General features: G+C 34.5%; 1 protein-coding gene across 1 annotated transcript; it reads right to left on the bottom strand.

Moving 5' to 3' along the window:
• Positions 1-305: 305 nt before the first annotated feature.
• On the bottom strand, positions 306-12,072 carry LOC108343653 (uncharacterized). The gene is made up of 16 exons (XM_017582015.2): positions 11,832-12,072; positions 10,701-10,745; positions 10,336-10,376; positions 10,163-10,244; positions 6,260-6,304; positions 5,849-5,905; positions 5,244-5,303; positions 5,026-5,153; positions 4,348-4,615; positions 4,192-4,258; positions 3,457-3,527; positions 3,301-3,390; positions 2,634-2,742; positions 1,799-1,890; positions 1,321-1,426; positions 306-777 (listed from the first exon to the last, which is right to left on the bottom strand). Exons 1-16 carry the CDS (start codon positions 11,955-11,957, stop codon positions 665-667), a joined length of 1,500 nt encoding a protein of 499 aa, XP_017437504.1. The 5' UTR covers positions 11,958-12,072; the 3' UTR covers positions 306-664.
• Between the last annotated feature and the right edge of the window lie 1,296 nt (positions 12,073-13,368).

Here is a 13,368-nt window from a genome sequence, read left to right as displayed (position 1 = left end):
AGATTGCTTATTTGTACAGTTTTAACTTTCTCGTTATTCTGTAAGGTCGTTTGGCCATAAGCGTACGTCCTATCTTTTATAAGACTGATCTATATAACATGTGATTATTCTATTATATAGTTTTATACTATATTTTCAAGATATTACAATACTGTTTTCAATGAAATATAATTTATGCAATTTAAAACTAATAGAGATCAGTTATAACAAAATCTTTAATTACCAACTTTACCTTTAAGAATATTAATGTTAATAATTAATTTATTATTTTTCTTTATCTTCCTCTTTAAATTACAAACCATGAGTATGTTCAATATCCAAGTATATTTCAAGTGTATCTTTGTTAATATATTACAACATTTGATAATTATCGCCAGTATGCTAAAAAAGGAGAAGAAAAGATTTGCTCTAAGAAACACTCTCAGGTGGTCACAAAACCAGAAAAACAAAAATAAAAAACAACTAACTAACCACAATAAGCTACATCTTTCAGCTGAACTATTCTAGAAGGATGATACAAATTAATGGGCTTACATTAAAATATATCAATAAGCCGACTCAAGACAAGAGACTTTTCCATTCTTCTCTCTCAATGATATCAAACTATCACAAAAATACTTCCATTTGTTTTGGTTGGAAGTGAGGAGAGGAAATCACATGATGTTCACTCAATTTTAGAAGTATTGGTTGGTGCAGAACCAACTTCGGCAGAAGAGGTGTCCATATCATTCAGACCTAATTCTTCATTTTGTTCCCATGACCTCTCGTATTCCTCAACTGGAGAAACATTGTGTTAACAACATTTCCAAACAGAAAACCACAATACATGACTATGTACATGAAAAACTATGCATCACAGTCTAGATAACCACAACATCAAACAATCAGAATCATATTTTCACATTCAGCACATTAGACCCATTCCTCACATGAAATCCAATTTGCAGCCTACTCAGGGCACACTTTAAAGCAAAAGGTTGAAGCACGAATACCTAACAAGGGGAAATGTCTGAAATAAACTTATTTTTGTTTGTTTTTTTCACATGATGGTCTATACTGAATTCGGGGTTGCTAGCAACTCCAATAGTTGAATCGGATCAGATATTTTATGGAATAAAAGATCAATGTTTCAACCTTTCATTAGAAAAAGAAAAGGACAAGGAACATTTCTCAGGTCTATGAAAATATGGACAGTGAATGAAATCTGTATAACGATAGAAATGGAAAGGGGAAAAAACAGATTCACAAATTCAACTCAGAAAATGTGAACTTTACCAACACAAAGTATAGCTTTATTTATGTCAGAGCTGGAAAACTTACATGTTAATTGTTTGTCCTCTTTCAGATCATCAGTTGCAGGTGCTATAAAAGAATTGGCTAATGCATCATCAAGAATTAGAGTCCAAGCTTCTTCTAAGCTAAGAAGCTGCATACAATGAAAGGATGGAGATAAAAAAAATTGGGATTAAGACCTAGAACCAATAAATTTAATTCGGTTAGGTAAAATTCAAGCCTTCAAATTCAAAGATAGGACCACAGGTCTTTGTTGCTCAGAAAGGGACCCATCTTGTAGAATACATTTGGTTAAAATTCTTTAGACCCTTTTCTCTTTGTTGTCCATTTCTTTTTATGATAAAATTTATCATGAAGTCTCAAAACAGGAACAAAACAGGACAATGTCTCCTGAACCAATGCCAAATGTTTGCAAACTTCCTTCTTTTCCCAGTTAGCCACAAAACATGGTGCAAGAATAAATATAAAAAATTGCAATAATAACTGATAAATAGTCATGTGTTACCTTGTTTAGTCTTGTTTTAAAGTCTATCCACTTGCTTCTACTATTTTCATCAAGACTATCTCCAAAAGTAAAGCCATGGACCCTCTCAAGGCCTGAACATGCAAATCCCATAAAATTAAATTCTACATTGATACATTCTAGAAAAAATAAATAGATTATAGGGATAAATATGTTTGTAATCTCTAAAGTTGGACACTTGGAATTCGTCCATATCCCAAACTTTAAAAATGAATAAATATAAAAATTAGTATCAAATGAACGGCATTCCAATTTGGCATTTGAGACAAAAAATGTTAAATAATGTAAATAACTCAAACGCTATTTACCACATGTTCTAACACGTTAAAACGTAGGTATGTTAGAAAGACTATATCTATTCGTTTTTAAAGTTTGAAAGTTTGAAGACCAAATTGTATCCAAGTTTGGGACAAGGAAGAATTCCAATTTTGCATCAAAGTTTAAGGATATTTACTCCTAGATTATATTAAAAACTAAATCACACCACAGGATCAAGAACATCATAAACATGATAAAAGATAACCGTTTAAACTCCACCCTTCCAAAACAAATACAAATTTGGCATTTAGACGACTTTCAAAACATATTTGAGATAGATTTTGGAATGAAAGAAACATATAATGATGATAAATTGGTTGAAAAATGAAAGATCTATTGAAAAGAAAAATGTTTTCATCATTTTGTTACAATTGAAGCTGAACAAAGTGTATGGGTACTATGATGTCCTTTCCTTTCACAAAGATGACTCCTAATCCTTCTATCTCATTAGGATGCTGCCTAGATTATAGTTTATGTGATTGATAGAATGGATACTTACTTTCACCAATTCTTGTGATTAAACCTTCAACAGTTGTAACTATTCCTCCAAGGGTTCCGCTTGCCAGCTCCAAGTCAACTTCCGGAACTTTTACACTTGCAGTATCAGACTAATCAAACCAAACTACTCTCAGTCATGACATTTTTGACAGGTTATCTTTACAAGCAAGACTGTACGTGTATCATTACAACTTTTGACATATCATTGAAAACAGAACATGTTCATGTTAACACTTCTAAGTTATCTTTTGATGAATCCTTTCAGCTTTCTGATAACCCCAAAATGCAAATTTAATTCCTTAAAATGCTATAGATGTCAAAATACATTGAAGAATAAAGCAAAATTTTAAAGTGGCACTGAAAGAGCTCTCATGATTAGTTTCTATACTTGGTTACTTTACACTTTCAGCAAAACAAGTTTGGAAGCTTACATTTTTCCCCACATTTGAAGGCTATAACCTCAATAACCAAAACACAAAGTGCCTTCTTTATTTAATGAAATTTCTTTTACTGATCCCAATTTGCAGTAATTGCATACTGGAAATAAGAAAATTACATGCTCCCTAAATGCAAGGATAAACTACAAGATCCATCATTCATCCCTTAACATATATAAATAAGAAACTAATGGGTTCAGATTAGTTAAGATCACGAAAAGAATTACAGACCTTTATTACATCACGGCTAAGGTCATTGACATTCTTAACAGAAAGAGTAATTTTTTTCCCCTTTTCAGGAATTCGTCCACCAGGTTTCAACTGCAAGGTGAAAATTAATTATAATCCAGCCCTAAAAAGACAGTCACACTCAAGAAATCATCATACCTCAGAGTTGCGGTAGCCACAGACATCACATGTGGATGCCATAACAATTACTTCTTGAAAGTAAGGAATATCTGTCCATTGTTAAGCTCAACAGTGTGGAAGAAATACCAAGAATTGTTCATGCAACAATATAAAATATAAAATTGGGATGTGGCATTGATACTGTTATCAAGAAAGTAAATAAATATTATCTAGTTTTTACCTGATCAGCAATTGGAGTACATGTCAACATTGTAGACAGATGTTTCATTTTGAAATTAATTTTGAGAAGATTAAATTCATAGTCAAGTTTCCGAAATTTGAAAGTAGATCATTTTCAGGATTTTTAATTGAAGACATGGTTATCCAAAAAATATTCAGCCCCAAATCGATGATGCTAAGCTTCCAGTTTCAACTTAAAACGTGAAACATAGAATCAAAACAGAATTTAAAATAACGAAAAGCCATCCCCTATAGTTTATACAATTACAGTTTACTGCAGACCAAAATAGTGAGTAAAGCTCCAAATTTCAACTGGAATACAAACATGGAATCAAAGAAAAATAAGTCCCAATAGTTTATATAATTTTATTTTACCCCACAAAGTTATGTACTCTTGCATACACAAAATATAAATCCTCTTTAACCCAATAAATTTTAATTATCGAGTTTAAAATGACAGAATCCTTCTAAAGAAATGTAACATAATCAAACAATATCCCAAGGAAAGTATTGAAAATGCTGCTAAGAGGATACTGGTGACAAACATTCGAGTCTCACACTTGACAGCACAGGCACCACAAGTAGATGGGAAAGTCATCACCTGTCAAGAAAAAACAGAAATCTGACACCGAGTGAACAAACAAATAAGGGCAAAGCTCAGTACACATAACTATAATTCAGCAATTGTACCTCTTCTGGTGCCGTATATCGAAACAAGGCTTCAGCCATTTCTGCACTGTTACTCTGAGCAATGGCTCGATGCCCAGCTGTTGCCCCTATTGATCCATGTGGTTCTGTCCTTACTTGATCAGTAGGCACAGCTTCTCCCCCTTCCAGGGGGTCAACACGAGTTCCTTCAATCTGTGTGGAATCAACAAGGTATCCCAATGATGCTTGCTGCTCAGGAGTTCTCTCATAAAACTTGATCGTCAGTGATGGATCAGATGATGGTGCAAACCTATTCAATGTGTTCTCCATTTACTTAAAATAGTACCAGATAGTGGACTAATATTACCAAGTACCAAATGCCAAGCACAAGTTTTCCTAACCAACAAATATATGTTTGTCTTGACCAATTTCAAATAAGTTAAAAGATACAGTATGGTATGATTCAGAAAGGCATGCATCTAATCCAAAGTCACGCACAAGCACAATGTGACTAAATTTGAGCCTATACAGAGGTCAACACAATTTACAAACTAAACCACACTCATCTCTTGAACAAAAAATCCATGAGGCTACTCCCTGTATGTTATCACTGAATCCCTTGTGTCATTTACTTGTATGTGAAGAATACCTTTATAATCTCTTCTCTAATTAAAATAATTTTATTCATTTAAAACACATCAACAATGTATAATCACTTACGGGTTATCGATGAAGCTATTTCCAGCAGGATCATCAAGAATAAAGGTGATGGCTGATTCTCCTGTTGCACAGGCTCGCAGTTTCACCAAGAACTGATCAATTGCGTCAGCTGTCTCTGAAGCCACTTTCTAGCAGATAGAAAGCATATCATTAATTAAGTTACTTAAAGAGAAACTCATACTTCAGATAAAAATATTTAGCACAGAAACAAGTAGTACTTTGCGTTCCTCTTGAAGGGCCTGAAGTTCATCACCTGCTCTCATAAGTATCCCTTCCACCTATAATTACAGAGCAAAAGATATTGTTGAATCATTTCACTACAATTTTCAACAGTTCAATGTTCATGAATTTTCACAAAAAGAGCGTTAGAGTTCTCTGATACCGACAATTTACATTTCCAATTGTAGAAATTAAGAATATTATTCACGATGAGCATCATCCTGGCTACAAAATACAGGGTGCATATGGAAATTGCCAAAGTTATGATATGATTGAGATGGACCTAGAGCTTCAGAAATCTAAACTAAATCAAACAAACTAAAAATCAATAGACTAAAAGGATAACAATCTCTTCTTATTAATTCAGAAATTGTTTTGACCAAGTAGAAAGGACACATTGACATCTTTATTCACTAGATAACTATACACATGCGGAGTAAATTTAACCATCTTAAAATAAAAATGCAGTGTTGAGAATTGAGATTTTTCTTCACAAAAGAAATAACAGTTAACTCCCCGTCTTACCCCGAAAAAAATTGAAGCAAACATGTCATTGTCAGGAACAGAAAACAACAAAGTAAATTGAAATATGTATCAGAAGTACCGTTGACAGACTACCACGCTGAGCTTCTGGTGGAATCTCAAAATCCAGTTCAGGTATCTGCACAATCATACATAAAAGCAAGGTGTCCTTTGAATAAATTTATTACAAAGTAGACTATGAATTTTCAATAATAGAGCTAGATTAGTCACTAAAATTTAGAATCAACATTTTAAATTGTTTCCTTCATAAAAATATCTATCTTTCTATCTATCTAAATAGATAGCATATAGATAAATAGGTAGGTAGATAATATGAGCTCAACTAAGACTATGTGCCTTAGCCCTAAGACTTTAAAGAGACAAGAACCAGGGTGTCAATGAATTAAAGAATTTTGAAGATTACAATCTAAATAGGAAACAGAGTAAACAAGTTTAAATAAATATAAAGAACATATACAACAAATTTAAATACCTTAATGGTAGCAGATTCTGATTTAACCACTTGACGATTTAGCATCTGCATTTAATAAACTTGTCAGACACTTGTATAAACAAATTATCATAATGGTAAGCAAAAAAGACAAGCTTACAAACAAAAATAAAATAATACCAAGGAAGCATACATAGGCCATAATTTATTCTATACGGCTATTTCCTGGAGGATGTTCTGTTTCATGCAATAAGACTACTGGTTAGTGAAAAATTGGTTACTATATGCATCAATGTTCTACCAAGGACAATTTAAATTTTCATATTTCTTTCCCTATTTTGTATGACAAACAAACATATATTATATTCAAAAAGCCTCCTAGCTCATAATTACATTTGTAATCCCAGTTTGACCATTTCCTTTATAAACATGGTGAGAAAAGGGGCAAGAAAAAGCTGAACTAGGATTGCAGCATTCTTTCCAGTTTCCATCACAGAGGTGCCTGTCATACTTTGTTCAGTAAAATGCTCACAATATACCAGCCATGCCAGTTGCACTGTTTTTAATTGCAAACATCCTCATAAGGTGCTAAGACTGGCAAAAGTCACTGGCAGGAGGAAGGAGGCAGGATGCCAAAGAGAACAAAGTAAGACCATAATTTAAAAAAGAAAAGTTCTTTATAGCGCCATCCTAGAAAGTTCTTTTGCAATTTGAACGGATGTTACTATCCTATGGCCTCATTCAGGATGACTTGTAGTTTTTCAGCACAGTTTTCAGTTGTAATTTTCAAAACAAAGACAATATTAATAGTAGTGATGATGATTGTGTTTGCAGAAATCGTGATAGTAATAGCAAAAATGATGATGGTGGTAATGGTGACTGTGGATGTGTTTCAAAATTAGGTGAAAAATTATTCCAGATCCATTTTGGCTAAATGCATTTTGTTTTGAAATTGCATTCGAAATGAAAGCCCACAATCACCCCAAATGGGGCTTAAGATATTTCAATGTCTAGATTATAATATTCACCAGGTTGAGTACGGAAGAAGACTGAAGAGCATAATCATGCTCTAACTCACCATTACTGTTCTTACTAAGCTTCTCATGATTAAGTTTTGCCATGCATTTGTATTATTGTATGCATGCTTATCAAAATTGAGAATAGGAGTTAAAACAAACATAAACACTCCCACACCCTCTAACCTAGTTAAATCAAACCTATAGGCTCGTGCAAAATCACGTAAAATTTGAGTTTTGGGTTGATTTAGTAAGCTTGGTTGGACAGTAGAAGACCTTGGGGAACATTTTGTGATACACTAGTTCTCTCTTGTGAGTTTCTGCCAATTTGGGTGTTGACTACTAGCTTCAATCACATTCTCCTATCACAGGAACAAATCTCTATCAGTGTAAGGTGATGTTCGCAGTCACCATGATAGGCTTTGATACCATTTTAGAAAGTGGATTTTAAATTTATCTCAACCTCACAAATTCAGCTTGTAAAGTGAGGTTTAAACCAGTTATATACTACATTTTGACCATATATCCCTAGTCAATACAAGATCTAAGACCTCAAAAATTCATGCTCTGTTTTGTTGACTGCCTCTCAGACCTTTCACTTCTCTCTCTGTTTTTACTAGTCTGTTGTATACTGAGGGGCAGTGCTATCTATAATACAATTTAGTGGGTTGGGAGTATTGAGTCCAACAACTTTTTTTGTTTATGTAAAACATAACATATATGTCACATAGATGAGTTGATTGTTACATATATGATTTGATTACATTAAATAGGGAGATATCCTGCCAAATATTTCCAATTATTAGATATTGATAGTGATTTTGTTCCTTATTATTGTATCTCTTTTTCATTATAAATAAGAATACTCATGTGTGTACCCAGCACACCGTACTCACTCCATTATTTCTCGATTTCTCTCTCCTCAACATGGCACTAGAGTGGCACAGTCCTCCTTGACTTATTTTGTCACTAATCCTTTCAACAATATATCATATAAAATAGTCAACTTAAGAATGAAAAAACAAAATCTTGATTTTGCTTTAGCCCCTTAAGTTTTTTATCTCTAATTTTGGTCTTCCAAGTTTAAAAGGTTTAGTCCCTTAAATTTGAAAAATATAACATGAATTCAGTGCCTAGACATCAAATTTTGAGGAAGCAAAATAATCTGTAGAGAACTGATTTTAGTCCCTCCAATTTAATGTCTAGGGAATAAAACCATCTCTTTTTTCTTTTTTAATTTAAGGGACTACAATGAGCTTATTTTAGTTTGGGAGACCAAAACCAAATTCACCCCAAAGTTTAGAAAGTACAAACATAATTAAACCTAAAAAGCAAATATAAAAACTATTTACAGCATAATATAGACTATGATCAACATAAGAATAAAAATAATAAAAAATATAAGATATTTAAAGCATAATATATAATAGAATAATTTACTTGTTACATTACAAACAAGAATTAGTGATAATATTTTATTTTTTAATTATTTGATGTAGTTTAAACTTATTTAGTAGAAATGTATTGACAAAGCAAGATGCTTTACTATTGTAATTTACTGTTTTATAACGGTATTTTTATGAAATTCAAATGTAACTATGTTATTTATTGTTAACATTTTTTACGGTAAGCAAACTCTTACGAGTTTGAGACAAGTCTACAAAGCCTCAACGTCTTTCTATGAACTCTTAAGTTTGACAATCTTGATTGCATACCATCTTGCTTCATATAGTTTCATATCATTACATGATAGATGCCTTTTACAATGTTAAACTCGATAATCTACCTAGGATAAGGAGGGAGAATAAGAACTCGTAAATAGGGGATCTTAACTTGGATGGTAAGATCTTAGGATTTTACCTAAAATGCAAAATTATACATATATAGTACATATGCATAAGAATATCATAAAAAAGAAAATAACCTCTTAAATCACAGTATAAAACAAAAGTAGATTTAAAAATTATAATAATAGTAAGTCATAGTATCCAAATAGTATAATCAGAAATGTGGGAAAGAAATTCTTAATTCTATTTTTTTTAGTTGACTAGAAAACTATGCTGTTCAACTTTCTTAGAATTTAAGTTTAGGATTTAAGTTAACCACACAATACTGGTTTGTTAAGTAAAATTTTCCAAGCCTTATGCGGGATTTATACTCACCCACTCACACCTATCACAATGAGGGTTCACAAGGCTGCAAATTATGGTGGGCCAGGGTTGTCCTTAATTAATGTGCATTTGAGCCGCCAACCCCTATTCCAAGGTCTATCAGACTGGATTCGGCCAATGCAGGTGACCCAGCAATGGATTTAGGATTGGCTTTGTTACCAAAACAGAATATGAGCCCACAAAATTAACTTGTATGGTAAGGATTACTAAGCTGAAAATGTTGCTACAGCCAAAGGAATGTGAAATAATAGAAGTTACATGTGGCACTGGTCTAAGGAAACAACGGAATCACAGAGCCAAGGTATGCAGTTGTGACAAAGAAAAGGTTGAATCACTGCAAGACGAAGAAGGTTATTAATAGGTTGGGAAGGGCTTCACAAATGAGAAGAAAGTGATTTTCCAGGGTGTATTTAACTCATGGGACAGTATGATCCTACAAGGTAAATATTGATTCTAACACCAATGGTCTTCTAACTTAAACATGGATGCTATTTAAGAGAAAGACATCGGCAAAAGTGTGAAAATTCATCCTTCAAACTAGGGCAGTCACTAGTGTCAAGAACCTCAGCATGGACATTAACTGAATGGGAAGAAGATAGATGATAAAGAGTATTGGAGTACCTGCACCCAAATCAGTATTATATGTACCCTGGTTACTACAACATGTTTTAAAATTCATCTAGGGGCCATATATGTTGTGTTATATCATTTATAATAATCATATGGGGATGGGGAGTTGAAATTTGAATAAACCCAACCTTCTGCTCGCCTGATGGGATTGCCAAAGTGTAACGACAACCACGTGGTTGAATTTCACCAGCAAACTGTACTTCATTGTTCCTAACAGATAAAAATCAATAACTTTTGAGAAAGATCAAAGGAACCAATAATAGTCAATGCACGAGAGGAGGGCATAGACTAAAGGGTTTACCTCTCACCACAGTGTGGACATTCAAAAGCTGATAACAAAATCTGCAGGAAAGGTAAATGTGGGGAGTTATATTTAAGAAAACAAATGGACAGACAAAACAAAAGAAAACAGCAGATAAAAATAACAGTATACAATATGATTCGTTATCTAATTTGTGAATAAAAAATGTTAAATCATTTAATTGAAATATGTAACAGAAAACATCAGGAAAAAAAAAAGTGAATGAGGCCTAAGCATAAAGATAACAGAAATAAAGGTGAAATTTAACTTCATATATGATATATCCCAATACCTACCAATGAAGGATCAAAAACAGTAACCACTTGCCAATCACAAGAGTAAATGGAGCAATAGACAAGACATACCTTTCTGAAGTGAGGAATTAAAGTCAATAAAAATCTTGTAATCCCCTGACAAACATGACAGAAATTCAGGTCAGGTGATAAAATTTAAAAATTTTGGATGAAGATACAATATTAAAGCTTAGGGTGTACTTGAATCCTTTCTTCACTAATAAATAATTGTTTCATTGATTTTTAACGTGGCCATGGATAGAACAACACAAAAGATGAAACACACAAAGTGTCATTACTCAATTACTCGGGTAACAATGTCGCTTGTAAATAAATGAAGTGCTAACTATTCTACTACTCCTAGTCCGTAGTTAAGGGCTTAACTAAGTTCCCATTACATGAAACTTCAAGGAATAAGTTTGATTACTAAAATAAACTAGAAAATGACTTATATTGATAATTTTCTGCCAAAAGCTTATGCTAACCAAATAGTACTATTACAAGTAACTTTTTCAAACTTGAGCAAAATGAAAACTAAACTACCTCGGTTCAAGCAGTTGTAAGTTCAAAGCGGTGTTCACTACCACCCCACAAACCCCAAACTAAATGCATTGATCGATAAATTAAACACACCACCGACTCAAATTAAACGCATCGAAGCAAGAGGAGAAAAAAATGGTGCATGGTTTAGAACGTGAGAAGGTTCACCAACAAGAGCAAAAAGAATAGTGTACTGAATACAAATTAAAAGCATTGACGCAGAGGAAGAAAAAAACAAGCTGCATTATTTAAACTTTGTCAACGTTCACCGAGTAATTACGAGGGAAGAGGAAAAAAAAAGAGTAAACATGATCGAGCATTGTACATATTATATTAAAAGCAATGACGCGAAGAAGAAGAAGGAGAAACAAATGAGCATGGCATGTACTTCTAAAGCTCACCGAGTAATTACGAGGGACGCCAAAAGAAGGAGTTAAAGTAATCGAATATTGAATACAAATTAAACGCATTGACGCAGGGGAAGAAGATAACGAAACGCTAACATCGCAAAGTTCAGAGTAAAGAAATAAATGTAAAAGAATGGAGAATTGAATCTGTGAGTCAACCACGCCGGAGGTGCGCGAAAAAGTAGAAACGAACATGGTGAATTCATTGAAAAGCCATAGGAAAAGCAAGCGGTGACGGAAAATGGGAGAAGCTTACGTTTTCACCACATCGCATGCAAAGACTTTCGAGGCTGTAGAGAGGAGCATCACCGTCATCAGCTGAAACAGCTTCGACAACCGCCCCTACATCCACGATTTGCTCGCTTTTCGCATTCCCTTCCATTACTCAATTCCACGATTACCTTCGCGTTATTGTGAGAAACTTCTATTTCAACCGGTGACGAAAGTTCCTGAACCGCTGGAAAAGAAGGAGAATTCTGAGTTTTATTAGCCTGTTTTGTGTTGGGGAAGACGCTGGAAGGAACTAGGGTACACGTCATCGGGTTAAGTTATTTGGGTCGGGGCATTGTATGGCCCAATTACTTGTTGGATTCAAATGTTAAATTTACGCGGTTCACATTTAAACTGTTCGATGAGTTCCCTCACCAGTTTGAATATTCGATTGATGAGTTATTCAATGTAATATGTTTAAATAAAATACGTTTTAAGGATCATGTTTAATTTTATTTGTAAAAGCTAACAAGTTATGTTCTCGCACCAGTTTTAAGTTCAGTGGTTGAAAAAATATTTAATTTTACTAATTTATATCTACATATATTTACATTTATTTTTTAATTCTATCTTTTAAATAAAGTTTTTTAAAAAAATTTATTTGATTTTTTTCTAAACTTAACTATTTTTTAATTAAAAAATTTTCAACAAAATAAAAAAAAAATATTTATAAACATAGATAAATAACTATTTAGTTTAGCGAAGATGAAAGTCAGTCACACACTGTCAGGCCTCGGAAAGCGTGTGTCCACGTGGCGGCCACGTGGCGGCAGGAGAGCGCGCCACCTCAGCAGCGCACATGGAGGCAGCAGCGTCTGACGCATCCACTGACGGACGCCAGCTGTCACACGCCCAACTGAGTCAGAGCACAGTGGGAACGTGCGTCCGGTGTAGTGGAGAACGTGCTGCCAGCGTGAACGACAGTCAGAGTGAACGTCCGTCCAGCATGGCTTAGTGGAGAACGTGCTGCCAGCGTGGGAACGTGCGATCGGCGATGGTGGAAGACGCGTGGCAACTGTACAGTGGTCGACCGTCCGTTATGGGCTGTCAGGGAAGCGGCGGAGTGCGATGCCAGCGCCACTGCCAGAGTGGACGTGCGTTCGGCAGCAAGTGGGAACTCTGAACATATTCCCCACTCACTCTGCACGTCCCTCTCTTTACTTCATTTTCTGAGAAGCTAAAATTCTCTCCTCATTCTCTCTACACTCTCTGCACCCTTCTCTCTCTAAGGAACCACCACTGCACCTCCTCCGATCAGTATCTCCGGCGCAGCTGAAGGACGCTTGGCGTAGGACTCCAGAAGGACGTTCGGTTCGTGAAAACTGAACCGGTAAGTCCTTTCCTTCCTCTCTGACGTTCGTTCTTCGTGCATGCAAACTCAATTCTGAGTTGTGCGTTCGTTATTTTCTTTGAGTAGAGAAGTTTTGAGTTTGGCCTTGGGGTTCGTCTGAATAGTGGACTAACGAGCGTTGGCAATAAGGATTTGAGTGGAGAGCGTCTGTGTGCGTCTGTGAACGTTCGTT

This window comes from Vigna angularis, chromosome 1 (genome assembly GCF_016808095.1).
Source record: "Vigna angularis cultivar LongXiaoDou No.4 chromosome 1, ASM1680809v1, whole genome shotgun sequence".
Lineage (NCBI taxonomy): Eukaryota > Viridiplantae > Streptophyta > Magnoliopsida > Fabales > Fabaceae > Vigna > Vigna angularis.
Note: the sequence above shows the minus strand (reverse complement) of the source record. Positions and strands in the feature narration are given on the sequence as shown.

Bases quoted from the DNA above. Each gene is read 5' to 3' on its own strand.
- LOC108343653 (XM_017582015.2), bottom strand. From the start codon at position 11,957: ATGGAAGGGAATGCGAAAAGCGAGCAAATCGTGGATGTAGGGGCGGTT. The intron at 4,259-4,347 runs GTACAATTGCTG...TTTTCTTGACAG, and splicing joins GATATACGGCACCAGAAGAG to GTGATGACTTTCCCATCTAC. The intron at 2,743-3,300 runs GTCTGTAATTCT...TGGTTTGATTAG, and splicing joins TTAGCCGTGATGTAATAAAG to TCTGATACTGCAAGTGTAAA.